The 17,135-nt window shown below is 36.3% G+C and overlaps 1 protein-coding gene across 1 annotated transcript in view; it reads left to right on the top strand.

Annotated features, from left to right (window-relative positions):
• Positions 1-1,420: 1,420 nt before the first annotated feature.
• Positions 1,421-17,135, top strand: part of CPLX1 (complexin 1) — a gene marked incomplete at both ends in the record, with an annotated part of 143,878 nt that continues 128,163 nt past the window's right edge. Inside the window, one exon of the mRNA XM_081316189.1 lies at positions 1,421-1,451. Within this exon, the coding sequence (XP_081172315.1) occupies positions 1,421-1,451 (31 nt within the window). The remainder of the gene's footprint in view (positions 1,452-17,135) is intronic.

Genomic DNA, 17,135 nt, shown 5'->3' with positions numbered 1-17,135 from the left:
ACTGACCCACCCCACCACTAATGTATAATTCTTCAGTCACAGAAGTTTTCAGCTACAAAATGGTTAACTGGTGCAGCACTATATTTCCTCTTTATAGAATCTCACTAGGTCCTATTTCCTTTCTTCTTTGGGAAAATGCATCTAATTAGGTCTTTTCAGTTGCATTCTTTTAAAGTTTGCTTTAAACATTTTTGTTTTGCTTTGGAATAATTTGTAGTATGTTTTATTATCTCTGCAGAATCATGGGAGAAGGGATATCATTGGCTAAATTTCGTATTCCTTTTTTATAGCCTTATCTACTTTTGGAGTTTTGTGCATGAAAATTCATAATCATATTGATTTGCAAGTTCACTGCCTTAACTTTGTTGCTACAATCTGAAATTCTGTGCCACAATGACTATAATCAAATCCATTGTGCTAGTCCAAAGAAAACTTCTGCACGATGTATAAAGATATGTATGAAAATCTTTGTGTTTTGGAGGAGAGAGATGATTAGTCTAGCTTTTAGTTCTCCCTCGCATTTGTGATAGTGATGGAGAGTTTCAAATAATGTCATATTTTAACATGTATTTGGTGTTTAACTAGTTTGACTAGAGTGATTTTTCTAGAGAGTGATGCAGATGAGGCTGGCCATTGGAAGCTACTAGCAGAGAAGTCTGCTGCTGAGAATTCCAAAAGCATCAGCACTTCAACCTTCAAATGCCCCCCAGCACTGCCTCTGTTTTGAAGAGCTATCCCTTCCCCACTTCTGGGCATTTTCTCAAGCAACCCCTAAGGATGACTGAAGTTTGTGTCAGATAGTAAAGAACTAAATCCTATGATTTTTGCATTGAACTTTAGAGCAACTTATAATAGCGCAATCTAAAAAAAATGGAAAAAAGAAGTCAGGAAAATCCCATGAAATAGTCAGTTTGGAAAATTGATTAAGATAAAGAAAATGCCTATGTTCATCTGGCTTTTTTTTAAAAAAAAAAAACTAAATTCTACTGGGATTTATTTTATTTTATTACAAAACTCAGAGTAAATGGTACCTAAATTCCATTTTTACTCCCTATAAATTCAGGCTATCCCATGATAATATAGCAGCACAACATTATACCATTTATCAGCCTTCCTAAAGTGCATTTCACAGATTATGTTATACGTTCTAACTATCCAAAGCCTGAGCAAGTAACTTTGGTGTGAGACATGCTGTGTGCATTTTCTGTATGCATATACACCACGGCTTTTCAACCTAGCAGATTTCTTAAAAGACAAGTAGATCCATTGCAGTAGGAACTAGAGAAGAGAGCTCTAGCCACCCTAATGCTTTTCCCCCCTTGTTTTGTGAATTCAGCTGCAGGATAAACCTCAGGAATTTGTGTCCACCTGACTTGCATGTGAGACCTGCTCTGGTGGGAAGGAATCTAAAGCCATCACCATGGAATTTGTAATGAAACAAGCTTTAGGAGGTAAGAATTAAATTGTGCTATTAAGTAATTGCTTAATGGGTCAAAGGGATTGTAAACCGTCAACATGATATATATGACAAAAGGCAGTTGATGTGGTGGCTGCTGTTGCGCATGACCTGAATTCATGACTTTTCCTCTGCAGTGAAGTTCACATAGTGAACAATGCAGATTCCCTATTGACAGTTTTGGTGAAAAGAACCTCGGTCTGCATCACCAAACTACTAAGTGGAATATACGATCAATTTACATTCCCCCTTTACATTCCTCTCTCCCAATACATTGTGTAAACTTTAAAAATTCCATGGATCATTTATGTTTTAGGTGAAGCATTATTGCATTATTGAATCTTCAATCCAGTAGGCGGCAGTAGTGAGAACTCTGTCAAGCCTATGAACACATCTGAATGATTTACCCTGAATGCAGAAATATATATATTTCTTCTACTATAGGTTCACCAGTGATTCCTCCAAATGAATCAAATAACTCTACATTTTATTATAGGAGAGGGGGGGAATGCAGTGTAAGATTGAACATTTTAAATAAGTTAAACAACTGCTTTCCTTCAAGGAACAGGTTATCAGCAAACCTAATTTTACAAAGAACTAAAGGGCTCTGGCTTGGCACACATTTTTAGCTCACCCAACAAGTTCAAAATTTCTCCAGGTTCTTAAGGAAAATTCATATCAGTCAAACTGCTTTTGAGTTGTTAGCTAGCTGCAATATCCGGAATTTTGATAACAGGGATGTATTGACATGGAACACTGCAGTAAGAAATCTCATGCAGCTTGTTAATGATAGTTTTTGGGAATTGTTTAGGTCAGCGTCTAATCTTTTAATGGTTGTCCTATTGCATCTGTGGTCATGGGAAAAAGAAGGTATCCAGAGACTGAATAAGAAAATGCAGTTGAGAAAACTGTTGGATGACATTGCTGTTTTGAGTGTCTTCACGGTAGACTCTTTCTCCTTCAGCCTCATCCAGGACATTATATAGAGCATATTTTAAAATGCTCCTCCATTGATCGGCATTTCCAAATCCTATTAAACCTTGAGTGGAAAGACTCAAGTCAGTTTTTCAGATGGTTTGCAAGTCATGTTGGGTTTGATTTTGTTCCACCTCAAGATTTATCCCGTTAAGGGTAGGACTGTTGTTTATGTTATGCTGTCTGAATGCAATTTGCAATGTAAACACATTAAGAAGCTATTTACTTCATCAGCCTCATTTGTATTCAACTTAAATTTGCCGTATGTACAAGGAAAACAAGGACTTTTTTTTAAAAAAATGCAAGTGATTTAAATGAACAGTGAGCTCCCCCCCCAAAATGTAAAAGAACAATATTTATTTTCCATTTTGTTTGACCGCAGTTAGGTGCAGAAATCTCATTTCACTCAAATTCCTTTTAAAGAACCTCATTCTGGGAATGGAAGTACATAACATGATTCAGCTTTTTATGGGTAGAGCTACATCCATAGGAAAGGACTAACAATGGACCCAGGAGGCTCTTTTCTCTGCATGGCTCCCCATCAGCATAAATATTTCATTGAATCTGATCATTGCAGAGATAAGCAGGCATACCAGAAATCAGTCTCCTGTTTGGTATCTTGGCCGGAGAATTAGCAAGGTAGTAAGGAAGTGGGTCCATTAAACCCTATTCTTTTTTTACTGGAAAATGCCAATAATGATTTTTTTTTGGGGGGGGGACGACAGGTTGTTCCCTTTTATTCTGTTGGAGTGCAAACATAGTAATTGCATCACTGAACATGGCAACCTTTCAAATTTTACGCTGACATTATGTTCACTGCTGAAATTTCAAGTACACCTATTGAGAAGACTGCAAAGATTTTTTTTTATTTTTTTTTAAAAAGGGATAAACCTCCAAATAAAAATGTTTTCTGATGCTGGATTTTCACAATCCCATCGTAGATCTATTTAGACCAGGAATGGATCCCTCCTGTTCCATAGCATCCCAAATAGAGGAATTTTGACAGATGAGTCTCCATTCTTGAACACATGCAGTGAAAGAGAGTCTACCACCTCCTAGGTTACTCTTGCTCTCACATGAGGATTTTCTTTCTTGACGTTCAAAAAGAATGCGTCTTCCTAGAATGAAAAATGGGTTAATTGTGGTTATGGAATCAAGTTCTTCCTGGGTACAATAACTTGAAGAACATAAGCACACATTCAATGGACAGGATAGGAAAACTACATTGGAAATTATAGAACTCTTCTAACTAGTAGTGCTAGTCTAAAAGGGAATAAGATAATACTGGAATAATAGAGAAGAGGAACTTATGTCCTCCAGGTGTGTCACTTAACTATATGTACCAGCATTTTTAATTAATACTAACTGGAATTTCTGGGAACTACAATTTAATCTCTCCTGAAGCCACACAGATCCCTTGCACTTCGTTAAGGAAGACTGATAAAGTATTCTGCTTGAAAAGAAGCCTGTTCCAGGAATAGAATTTATTTTTTAAAAATCAGAATAGAATAGAGCTGAAAGGGACCTTGGAGGTTTTCTAGTCCAGCCCCCTGCTCAAGCAGGACAACCTATACCATCTCATACCAGTGATTGTCTAGTCTCTTCTTTAAAATCTCCAGTGATTCTGGAGGCAAGCTGTTCCACTGTTTAATTGTTCTCACTGTCAGGAAGTTTCTCCTTAATTCCAGGTTGGTTCTCTCTTTGATCAGTTTCCAACCATTGTTTCTCGTCCTTCCCTCTGGTGCTTTGGTGAATAACGTGACCCCCTCTTCTTTGTGGCAGCCCCTTAAATACTGGAATACTGCTATCATGTCTCCCCTATTTCTTCTTTTCTTTAGACTAGCCAAATCCAAGTATAGTAAATCCGTCAAACTTTTGCATGTCCAGTAGTATCTGCTGTGGGTGGGAAGGGGACAAATAAGGAGGGACAAGGATGACAAAAAGCAATGTCAAAGCACTGCTCCTTTTATTACATACATTGTGACTGTGTATTCACATACAAAGGGGTGGAGCTTGTGTTATGATAAAAAAACATAATATTGTTTTCATCATTGTGATAAAATCACTGAAGATATTCATAGCATGTCCTTCTTGATATATTGTGCCTTGATTTTATTATTTGACACCTATAAATTTATATCTATTCATTGGTGCTGAAGATTGCTTTTAAAATTATTCATTACCTTATTTCTTTTTTCATAACATTTCCTTCTATGCACTCTTCTGCATAATTATATCCAACAACTCAGGGGTTTTTTTAAGGCCTTTTGGTCTTCTTGTGATTTTTCTTCTGAAGCTAACAGCCTTGCATGGATTTCACTAGGAAATTTAGATTGTAAGAGATATATTTTTTATATTGGGTTGAGTTAATTACAGTATACTTGGAGTAACCACCTTGAACTCAATAAATCTTGAAATAAATATATTATAATCATGATTGAATCCAACCCACTACTTTATCCTGAAGCCAGTGACATTTTATTTATTTTTTTATTTTAATTCCATTTATATCCCGCCCTTCTCCGAAGACTCAGGGCGGCTTACAAGCTTAGCAGTAGCCTTCATTCTATGTATATGCCTGCTTATTAGGGCTTTCACACACACCCCCAAGCGGCATTATTACAAAGTCAGCTTATTGCCCTCAACAATCTGGGTCCTCATTTTACCTACCTCGGAAGGATGGAAGGCTGAGTCAACCTTGAGCCTGGTGGGATGCAAACCTGCACTAATTGCAGGCAGCTGGTGTTACTTAAGGAGGCATTAGCCCACTGTTCCACCAAGGCTCTTTATGGGGTTTATATTTGACAGTCTATGGAATATACCAGCATATATACAGTATGTGATCTATCTACAGTATATCTGGTAAATAATGGTGTTAGGTTTTCCATAGTATTCCAGTCAATTATTTTTAAAAAATTATCAATCATCTACATTTATTTTATTAAATTTTCCTAGATTAAAAATGTGTATACACTTTTCCCCTAGAATATGCATTTTAAGAAATGCATTTATCTGTCTTAAATGCTTTTCAACCACATCAATTCTTGATACATATTTCCTTTTTTCTACCTCGTTCTAAATAATTTTTGCTAATAATTTTTTAACTAATAAGTAAACAGTGGTGCAAACTCTACTCTCAGCTGTCTCTATGTCACAATACAATCTGTTTTGGCAATACATGCATTGTAAATTGATTTTTCAATCCTTAATATAAAGGAATGGGGAGGAATGGGGTAGGTTGAGAATAGGGAGGGAGATGTCAAGTTTCTATCATCTTATCTCAAACCAAATTGTCACCTGTTTTTAATATAGAAATGTGAACTACTTTAAAGTCATGCTGGTTGTAGACATACACAACCAATGGTTAGAAATATGCACATGTGCTATATTTAATTTTGTGTATATATTAAGTAAACTCATTAGGAATCAACATGAAAACTGCTTGCTGTATCAATTTAAAAACATCTTTGTGGAACAAGTATTGTTTTGACTATGGTGATACATGCATTATTTAAAACTATGCATTGTAATGTGTTCAGATTTCATTTCTTCCTGAAGTCCCTTTTCAAAAATATCTCTATTGTGTTATATTTCGTTGAAGGTAATGTAGGTAATATAAGTCATTGTAATATAACAGTCTCCTATTTTCTAATCTGTTGCCTTAACCTCTACACCAGACAGGCTCGCAGAAAAATTAGCACTTCAAAATATGCTTTGTACAAATTTTAGTCAGCAAATATTCTCAAATTGGTGAATTAAGTCAGGGAATCAATAAAAAGGACAGAGAGGCAATGTTCACAGCACAGGCTAGAAATGCATTGTGAATAAAAGTGCATTTTCCCTCTTTGGATCAGGCTGAGGTTATAATAACAGGTTAGGCTTCCATTGATTTGTCTGGCAATTTTAAATAATCTAATTTCAAAGTAGTTGGACTTGGTCACTGCATAAACACATCAATATAAAACAAAGCAAATTAAATCTACTGAGTCCTTTGATGTGCATTACAGAATGTGATTTTGTCATTACCTAGGAACAATGACAAGTCTGCTTAGGAGCTTGACTTTATTCAGAACTGCCACACTGTTAGAATCCCAGAATTTATTTGCAGCAATATTGATCTCTGAACAATGTCATCCCAGTAGTTGCTATTTAAATTTAGAGCAATGGAAGTTGAAGAAAGGAGGAGGAGGAGGAGGAGGAGGAGGAGGAGGAGGAGGAGGAGGAGGAGGAAGATCTTTTAGTCAGGAAAGGTTATAAAGTTGACTGAGAAAATAATGATGAAAACTGGAAAAAATATAGAGGGCATGTTCAAGAGATTTTTTGTGTGTGTGAAGTGGGCCATTCAGCTAGTATTTCTCTCTCATAGCAAAAAAATAGAGTCCTAATATAAATTAAAAGATAGGCAATTAGGCACTCTTTGATGGCACTAAAAGGCCAGAGTTGGAAATAAATTGGGTTGAATTAAGTGGAGCTTATTTGTGAATAGGCATTTATATTATATGGTAAACTTGATGCTTGAGGCTACTACAATTACAAACCACATCTGTGGCAGAGCACATCTGTATTGGGCTCTACATCTGGCTGGGGAGATATGTGGCAAATAAAAACATGCCCACGTTCTCTTATATATGGACCGCAGACTTAATGGCATGAAATCATTCAGTAAGGTAGTATCAGCTTGGCACAACAAACTAAACGGGCACAAGATACCAACAGGAGGAATTAAATCCTAATTGAGCATATGGTAACCTGAATTTTAAGTCAATTTGGTAGAATACACTTTCTGCATTACTTTTCTCTCTTGGTGCAGTTGTGTGTGTGCACTTTGTAATGATGTAATGTTTTCAGTGTATAAATAAAGAAAAGTGATATAGGCATTTCTTAATGGAGTTAATTTCTGGATTACGGAATTGTATTGTATTTTCTGTGAAAGTCATAGGACAAGATAGCAAAGTGAGGGACTGAGATGGTCTGCGTAACATATGGGCCATGTTGTCTTGGCAGGTTTGAAACTCCAGTTTGCCTAGAGATCTGTCTTCACCCATAAGTTCAAGCAGAGAAATTTGCTTAAAAGAAATTCTTTACATCAGCCAATTAAAGACATATGAGGCACAAGGTCTTTTCAGTGGGTTTATATTTATGGAGCAAAGAAGGTTTAAGTTTTTTCCTAACTCTGTTTTCTTTTATAGACTAATTTTATTTCACTTCCGATTGAAAAGGGAAGTTGGAGTTTTAATGTTTCACTTAGATTTTAATGGCTGGACTCAACCCGCTTTGCACATTCGTTTTTCATCAACGATTTTATAATACTGATTTTAAATGATTTGTGATGTTTATTGTAAGTCAGAGGAAAACAGTTTTTATAAATAGATAACGTGGCCATGTTGCTGTTTGGGCCTCTCTTTGTTAAAGGCAAAAACAATCACACACCACTTTCAATATTTTGAACCCTCTCCCCTTCAATGAATGTTTATTGTTTGAGCTTATTCATAGTGAGCAGTTACAATACTTGAAATCCCTGCTAGATGGCAGGATAAACCACTTTGGAAGCTTGGAGCATCTGAACTCCTAATCAAATCAGGCAGAGAAATAGACACTGTCTTCTTGAAAAGGTCTCTTCTTAAGGCATTTGTTACTAGGATTCTCCACTCAATTTATACTTCACCAAGTATCAGTCGAATAGGGAGGTCAAAAGTATTGTGATCTGAGGAGCTTCTTGTTCTATAATTCATACTTTTGAGTAGATTATCTGTCTAACGATGTGAGGGAGGTTGGAATAGTTAGTTGATATGATTGCATAGTTGCTGCTGAGTAACCTCCTCCATACAAGATTTCTTTAAAATTTACTTTTTCTTTTGGGGTTACTTTCTTATCCCATACCTTTATGTAATACTTACATTACATTGCAGAAAGGTGACTCAAAAATTCACATATATTTCTTTTTTTAAAAAAGAAATATGAAAGCTTGTACAGACATCATTATTGTTAATTAATGCAATCGCTGGAATTAAAAAAATGAAGAAATTAAAACTCCATATAAGTTGACTGTTTATTGTGAGCAAGCCTGATGGCTTCAAGAAGAAATTTCACCCTTACCTAATTCTTTCTTACTTTATTTAATAGCCTTTCTTTCTTCATTGTGCAACTGCATATTTTTTTTTAAAAAAACCACAATTCTTTTATGGTTTTAATTTAAAAGCAGAGCGCTACCTTTGAACACAAATCTGGTTGGAGAGTAAGGAAATGCAAATAAAACTGAAATACCTGCTTGTTGAAGTTGATTAGTTCTGAATTTTTTCTACTTCATTTGCATTTTCTTACTCTTCAGCCAGATTGGTGTTTAAAGGCAGTGCTCTGCTTTTAAATTAAAACAATAAAGAAAAAAAATAGGGCTGTACAATGAAGAAGGAAAGGCTCTTAAATAAAGTAAGAAAGAAATAACCAAAGCTATCTCTATTTTGATATATTCTTAAACAGATATGCTACAGTAATAATACATGTAATATGAAAATTTGGAATTGAAATGATTACCATGGCATGTGTATCAAATGGGTATGAATATTGTCGGCATGTCTTTTGGGAGCTTCTTCACCTGTTCCAGTTTCTCTTTCAATCTAGACTATTGCTTGCCCTGATAGAAACTTTGGCTACCTTGCATGGTTAATAAAGGCAGAGATGCTGTGATGTATGCCTTGTCAGCCTTGCCAGCTAGAATTGCTTCTCTGATAATTTTATTTACTTTAAGAGCTGTGGTGGCACAATGGTTAGAATGCAGTATTGCAGGCTAATTCTGCCGACTGCCAGCAGTTTGATTCTGACCAGCTCAAGGTTGACTCAGCCTTCCATCCTCTCGAGGTCAGTAAAATGAGGAACCAGAATCGCTGGGGAAGGTAGAGAGGGCTCTAAGACACTATGAAGTGTTATATAAGTCTGTTGCTATTTTCTGAGAGTCAGTTCTTGGGCAGTCAGATGCTAACTCATCTAAACTGCACAAGAAGCAGGGGACATTCAGAAACACATGTGTTTGGAAGGAGAATCTAATGAGAGGTCCTTAGAAGTCCTCCCTGAATCACCTTTTAGGGGAGATGGGAGGCAAAAATAATAATAAATAAAACAACCCTGTGAATACAGAAATTTGACTGGCTGAGAGAAGGAAAATAATGAATTGAACTGGGAATAGAGTTATGTATCCCCTTAGTGGCAGGCAGAAAGATCTGGTCCACCTGCAAAGGTCCACATGTGAAGGTCCACAGGAATATTCTTAACTAATGGTTAGCACCTGCTAGGAATTAGTTAAAGGGTAAACAGAATTCAAGAAGGATTGGATATACAGTAGTTTGTAGCTATGTAGGGATTCTAGGCTGATGACTCTTTTAACTCTGCCCCCAGATTCTAACACTCCTTCCCTTACACTTAGTGAATATGCCTGTCTCCTTGAAGAGGAGAAATTGATAGAGACATATACACACATTCACATTTTGTAGATCCAATTTGTAGAGCAAATAAATGTCTTTTCTGTCTAGAAGTCAACTGTGCACACACACACACCCCATTATCACCCATATGATCCCATCTGTAAAATTGTACTGCTTCAATGAAACAGGTTTACTTTGCAGTCTTGACTGAAGTAATTACAAGGAATGATTATGATGTTTTACACCCATTGATATATTGAATGTAAGCAAATGGCTGGTCTCAGGTGGTCTCCATTCAATTTTAGCAGTGAACTTCATTTTTGTTTCTTTGAGCAGAAATCTGTGTCCCCTCCATAGGACTGGACTGGGAAAACAGAAAATGTAATTATCTAAAAATAGCAAATATTATAACTGACTTTAAAAAGGTAAAGAAAATTAGAGCTTCATTTATGTTTAATGAACTGAAGGTAGCATTATTAAATGTAAAATTATCAAGTAATGTTGGACAAATTTTCCTGAAAAGAAAAGAATGTGGTCACCTAGCCCACAAAGCTTAGAAATTCTTTGGGAATGTCAATGAATGCATGGATCAAATTTGCCTTATTTTTCTAAACCTTCAAAGTGCCTTCTTCATATGGCTCTTCCTAAAATAACCTGGACAAAATTAGCAATCGTTTCACAAATAGGGAATTCTGTTTTGGACTGATATCTAGTTAAAAGAACAGAAAACAGAGGTTGGAATAAATTGACATGTTGACAAATAAAAACAATGGGATCTCTGAAGGATTTATATGGGACTAAACACTTTTAATATATTCTGAAATCAGCATTTGAAAAGGGCAGGTAACTTTTATTATGGAAATGCACTTCTGCTTTTCACTTTTTTAAAAATGCAAAGTTTTATACGCACAGGAAGAAAAGAAAAAACACACTTGTTAATTTGTAGAGATTGCCTTGGATACTATAATTAACATCAAAATTAGATAAAATTTAATAACAGGATATAGATATACCTTTTTTAAAAAAATTCCATTTATATCCCGCCCTTCTCCGAAGACTCAGGGCGGCTTACAAGCTTAGCAGTAGCCTTCATTCTATGTATATGCCTGCTTATTAGGGCTTTCACACACACCCCAAGCGGCATTATTACAAAGTCAGCTTAATTGCCCCCAACAATCTGGGTCCTCAGATTGAAATTGGATTGACAAAATCTTCTTTACTTGACTATGCTATTCCTATAAATTTGTTAGTTTAAATACATTGTATTGAATGTTGCAGGAAATAGAGAAGGATGCTATCTATGATAATGTAACCCGAACTATGTATTGAAAACTGTTACTGAACTGATGACTACCCAGGTATCATGATGCTTTCTAAATATATAGGTTGTAATTTGAAAAACTAATAAAACTTGTGTTTGTTTTTTAAAAAAGAAAAGGGCAGGTAACTTTTATTATGGAAATGCACTTCTGCTTTTCACTTTTTTAAAAATGCAAAGTTATATACTCACAGGAAGAAAAGAAAAACATACTTGGTAATTTGTAGAGATTGCCTTGCTCACATTTCTGATCAAAATCCAGTTGGGTATGTGTGTTTTTTTCCTGCTGTATATATTTTCCCCCCTGAAATGTGACTTTTGGTATATATTCACTAGTGAGTTTAAACAGTTAGGCATATGATCCTGCACTGACCCTGTATGAGAAAAAAATGGAGAATCTGCAAAAGTCCAAATTAAAGAGAAAGGAATACAGAAAGAATGTGTTACATGATTTATTTTCACGGTGAACTTAGTATGAAAAAATAGCCAGATTTTTGTGCTACTATGGTTACTGTTTAATAGCATATCTTCATGCCACTTAAAGAGAATAATCATTCTTAAATCAACCAAGAGATATTTGCCCTGGCTAATTGTTCTATGGTATCTTCTTTTAAGTGCACGTGTGCTGACTTTTCTGCTCTTTAACTGCAACTAAACTAGACATTTTATTCAGCAGATTGAAAATTGATTTTTTTTAAGTGAAGGAGTCTGGCATTGGAATCCAGAAAGCTAACTAGGAAATGTGAACGAGATAAAATCACTTTAAAATGCTGAAAACAAGGGGTGTGTGTGTGGGGGGGGAATTAGAAAACAAATATATAAACATTTCCAGCAAGGAACTCCAAGAGAGTTGAGCTTGGGCAAGAGTTGAGCTGAACCATTCCCATCAAGCTTATTGACAACAGAAATTTTGAGAAATTCATTAATGCTGGAGAAATATAATTAATATATTAACTTAATATATAAGTCTAGATTCTCAGGGTACTGAGATCACCCTGCAACATATTGATTATCCCAGTCTGTCAAACTCTGCAGCTATGCAACATTGACTGATGATTGGATCTTCTGACTGATGAGAGAATTCTTATAGTTTATGACTATTCCAATTCTGTAACTCCCAATTCTAGTCTCCTCTATTATGGCTCAGTCTTTTGAAGAGAACTAGGAGCATTACTGACAGTCAGTTCTCCATGCTTTGGATCAACAATTTCCTTGATCAAATCCAAAGTAATGCTTTTAATATTTTACCTTGCACTGAAGAGCTATCACGTCCCATCACTTTCACCTTTATTTCCTTGGGTAGGCATCAATCTCACAAATATGAGTCTGCCTTTCTTTGTCTGGAATGGTAAGGTTGTATTCTCCCATCATATTGCCCTTGGCTACTACTGTTCCCATGTTCTCTCCTAGCCTCCTTTCTACTTCCTTGTCTCCCCAGTTTTCTTACATATCTATTGACCACAAACCTCAAGCAACATGCAGTCAGACCCCTCCACTCCCCTTCTCCTGGTTTCTGCACAAATGTACAAGAAATGAAAATAGAAGCAGTTTCCAAATCATGGAAAGTCTTAATTCACCCCTCTTATCTTGACTTTGGCAACCACCTTCAAGAATTTATTGCAGATAAATTGTTTCCAAATGAGAAAGGGGCAAAAAAAGAGGAAACTTTTTTATGGATGGTCCCTTGAGTCAACTGGTGTAAAAGATTCAAGGAATTATATACCGAAAGCAAAGAACCAGGTCTGGTGTCATTCTGAACTGATTCTAGGGATACGTCAAGAAGTATATCTAGCTTGTCCACTCCTGAATGTTTAGGGTGCAATATTTCAATGAATATAGTGTGGCCCATTCACTCTGGGAAGAAGGTCTCAGTTGATCAATGTGATGATGCTATGTTTGCTCACTTTCACACTAAACTTGGTGCAATATGGGTCTCGAGATCCAAATTTTAGTAGAAGGAACGGCACTGGATCTGGCTTCATAGTTTCTTTCAAAAAGCTGCTCATGTAATATACAAGAGTAGAGAATAAGAGCTGATACAGCAGTATCTCAGACATATTTCTTTAAGTCCCCAGGAGGCCGGCAGTTTTTAAAGGAACACAGCAGGGTTGAATTCCTAGTGATAATTGGAGGGAATAGTGATGGCTTGGATAAGGTTATATTTTATAAAATCTTTCAAGCCCTTTGAAATACATGCTGACTTTTTATCTGAGTCAGGTCAGACAATCAACGAGTTACAAATAATTGATACAGTGCTGTTGTGAAAGACATTTATGAGGATGCTAAAACTACTTATGCCTATTTTGAATAGGACTGCATACAGTTAGGAAGTTCTTTCAACATGGCCTTTCAACATCAATACAGAGTCTTAGGAATGGGAACCTAAGTGCTTTTGGGGGTATTATGTCAAATATGGTGTTTGAGTAAGTTTCTGTCTAAGGTGTAATTTCTAGCCAAAACTTTTATGTGCTGCATTCAATGCAATTAGAATGATTTGAGTCTCCCCTCTGAAATAGCAATATGGTCCTTCTTCTGAAGAGACAACCATCGTGCAGGTATCTATGTCTGTGGGTTTCAAATGGCTTATATTTTGGGTTGGTTTCCAAACATTTCATTAGCAGACTAGGTAACATCTTCAGCATAGTTTAGGGGATGTCTGTGTTCTTCTGTTTACAAGGGTTTTGTGTGGTCAGATGGTGAGGTCACATCAGGTGAGGGTCCCCTCAGATCAGGGTCTTGTGATGGGTCAGGTGTGGGTGTGTCAAGTGAGGGTCTTGTGATGACTCACACGGGACCCATCACAAGACCCATCACTAGACTCATCACAAGACCCTCACCTGACATGACCTCACATTCACAAGAACTACTGACCACACGAAGCCCTTATAAACAGAAGAACACTGACATGCCCTAAACTCCACTGAAGATGGTACCTAACCTGGTAACAAAACATTCATAAACCAGCCCAGAAGCTCAGAGAATGAACCTTCACCCTTATCCTTTGCCCAAGCTACAGATATTTGCCACTATTGCAAAGGCTTAAATTCTCCTGGCACTGTAGCTTGTCAGCCAGCTAACTTTTCCACACTAAGTTTAATATATTTAATAATTTGGGATCCTGGGCAGTTAACTTTGCAATTCAATAAGCCTGAAGTGAAGGGTCTCCAACAATAAGATGCTCAAAATTAATGGTTGTACAAAACACCTTGTTTCTTATGGTAGTTGAATCCGAGGGTCTGTACCAGTTACTGTTTGTCCTGGCATGTAGGCAAATGTATAATCAAAGGCTTTAAACATATAATCGTCTCTAGTGCTGCAGGTGAAATGATAATATTGATATTTGAAAACATTCCCAAAGAGGCTTATGGTCAACAGGAATTTTAAAGCTATGGCCATAAACACAGTTGTGAAAGTGCTTGACTCCAACAATAATAGCAAGGACTCTTTGAGAGTGTAAAGGTAAAGGTAAAGGTTCCCCCGAACAAGACATGGTTCTAGAGTAATAAGCAATTTGTGTGCTTGTGTCATCTGACAATCTGTGACTAAGCACAGCTCCAGCCAAAAAAAGAACAATCAATGGTCAACAAGGGCTTTTTTTTAAAAAAAAGATCATAATGTACAATACAATCACAGCATCAAAATTCAGTTTCTTAATGTCTACTAGAATCATGGAGAAAACTTAATATATTCCACCAGTATCTGTGAAATATTGACAGAATATATTACTGTTGTCGATGGATAGGTCAGGTGAAGACCCAATTTCTATCTTGCTATCTTCCATCTTTCCATTAGTTAATATTGTTACATTTCATCATCTTAAGGCTGCTGCTTCTACACATTCTGAATGTGTTGCAGCTACTGATCCACATTATCGTCTGAATGGTTAAGTTCATATGAAACCAAATGATGTGACTTCTTGGTATCCTCTTTGGTTTCACACTGATGGACTTTAACTGACATACTTATTTGAAATGGCATTTGTTCCTGCAAAACGTGCATTCCTCGTTCTTGAATCTGAACAGTGAGTGCTGACGAGTGTTTGCTCCAAAAGCTGAATAAGAATCAGTATACTGTATATGCCCCTATGTACAGCCATTGCAGATAGCACATGTCCTATACTCAGCTGAACCGGTTGCTCTGAATTATAAATCTATTTGGTGGAGTTGTTCCTTATATTATTTAGCTTGTTGTATAGTTGCTATCTTCTTCCATAACATGAAGCTTCATTTGGGTATGCCCTTCCTTGAGTCATGGCAAATGCCAACTTTTGACAAAAGCTTCTGTTGGAGTATTTCACCAAAGCCTCCAATTTATCTTCCTTCAGATTGCAATGTTGTGAATAACCATGAGTTTTGAGATAGCTTGTTGAAGCCACTTATGGTATTTAAAATCTCTGTACAGTGATTAATGGTGCAGGGTAGCTTCAGTAATTTCACAAGTAATAATAGCCCTTATTATAGCAAGTGTCTGGGCCCTGCAGATATTCAAAATGTGAGTTCATGTTTGCTTAGAACTATCTATTTCAGAGATAAAAGTAAAGCTTCAGTGCAAACAAGTCCCAGGAAGCAGGCTAACAAATATCCTCTACTTTTCAACCTGTCCAAAACCAGCTGTTTTGTTTTTCCTGAGAATTTGTTTAGGTTTTCAAACAGAGGTTGCTTACCAAAATATGTTAATATCACATTATCGTCCTCCTTGTCTAGCAATAATGCTACTTGATAGTGGAAAGAAGTGACACAACGTACAGTATGTGGGCTAAAAGAACAACTCTATAAGAGCAAACTGTCAAACCTTACTGATAAATCTCTGCCCAATATAGCTTTCAAATTGCATGAGCTGCAGTGGGCATAAAATATATTAATAACACACAAATACTCCCTTGCACACACAATAGAACACGCAGGCACTTATTGTATTTTGCAGGGATTTCTAATCAAAAATGGAATCCTGCTGCTGAGCATTTGAAAACTTAGAGTCATTTTCCACATTACTTTGTTATAGAAACACCTTTAAGTGTTTCTGAAATGCAAAAATGACTTTAACGAATATTATTTGGGTTACATTATATGGATTTGGGTGGAGACAAAGTCATCCAACCAGCTTTCGTGAACCAAGGGAGGGTTGAATCTCATAGTCTCCTGTTTTTTGGTCTCATGCCTTGACCACTATATGAAACCAGGTCTCATATTGGCAAGCAGATATACATTGGCAATATATATTAACAAACAAATATTTCAGGAAGATTTCCCTATCACAGAAAGAACTGCATTTGGCTGAAGTTTTTTTGTTGTTGTTGTTGTTGAGTATATACTCAAGGCGAACTGTAGTGTAACTGTGCCACATGGAAGAATCTTCTCAGGCCAAGTTCAAATATACTTTTGAATCTGGACATCCATCCTTGTTACCTTCTGGGAGGGGGCTTCGTGGTATCCAGATTCAGTCAGTTTTGTTCCATACACTATCAACCTTGTGAACTCTCAAACTTGCCCCTTCCATGTACAGTATTCAAGATGGACAGTGATTAATCTTTATGTGTATTTATACGTAAGGGTGTAGGTATATACATATATAGGTATATATAGCATGTTTATATGTGTTTCTATGTACACTTTTGAGAGCAGGCAGCAGAATTTCATTTTTTAATTTAATGCCTACAGTAAAAAGTGACAATAAAGGTTATCTTATCATATAATTTTTGAAACAATGCCAAACAGTTTATAAGATGTGGGTGTCCTCAACTGCACGGTCCCCAGTCCAGCGACTGAACCGTGACTCAGTTATAATGTTTTCAATGGAGAAAGGTGTGAAAAATAAAACAAACACACTTTAGAAACTGACAAATGTATTTTCCTACAAGTGTTCATTGATTAAAGCACCTAACTTTAATGGAGACGATGCAGAACAGCATATGTAAAAAAAAATTAAATGAACTCTAAGGAGCAACAATATTTTTAATCCTGGTTAGAATGAA

Source organism: Vipera berus (genome assembly GCF_964194415.1).
Source record: "Vipera berus genome assembly, chromosome: 2".
Lineage (NCBI taxonomy): Eukaryota > Metazoa > Chordata > Lepidosauria > Squamata > Viperidae > Vipera > Vipera berus.
This window is presented reverse-complemented; position numbering and strand designations above follow the sequence as displayed.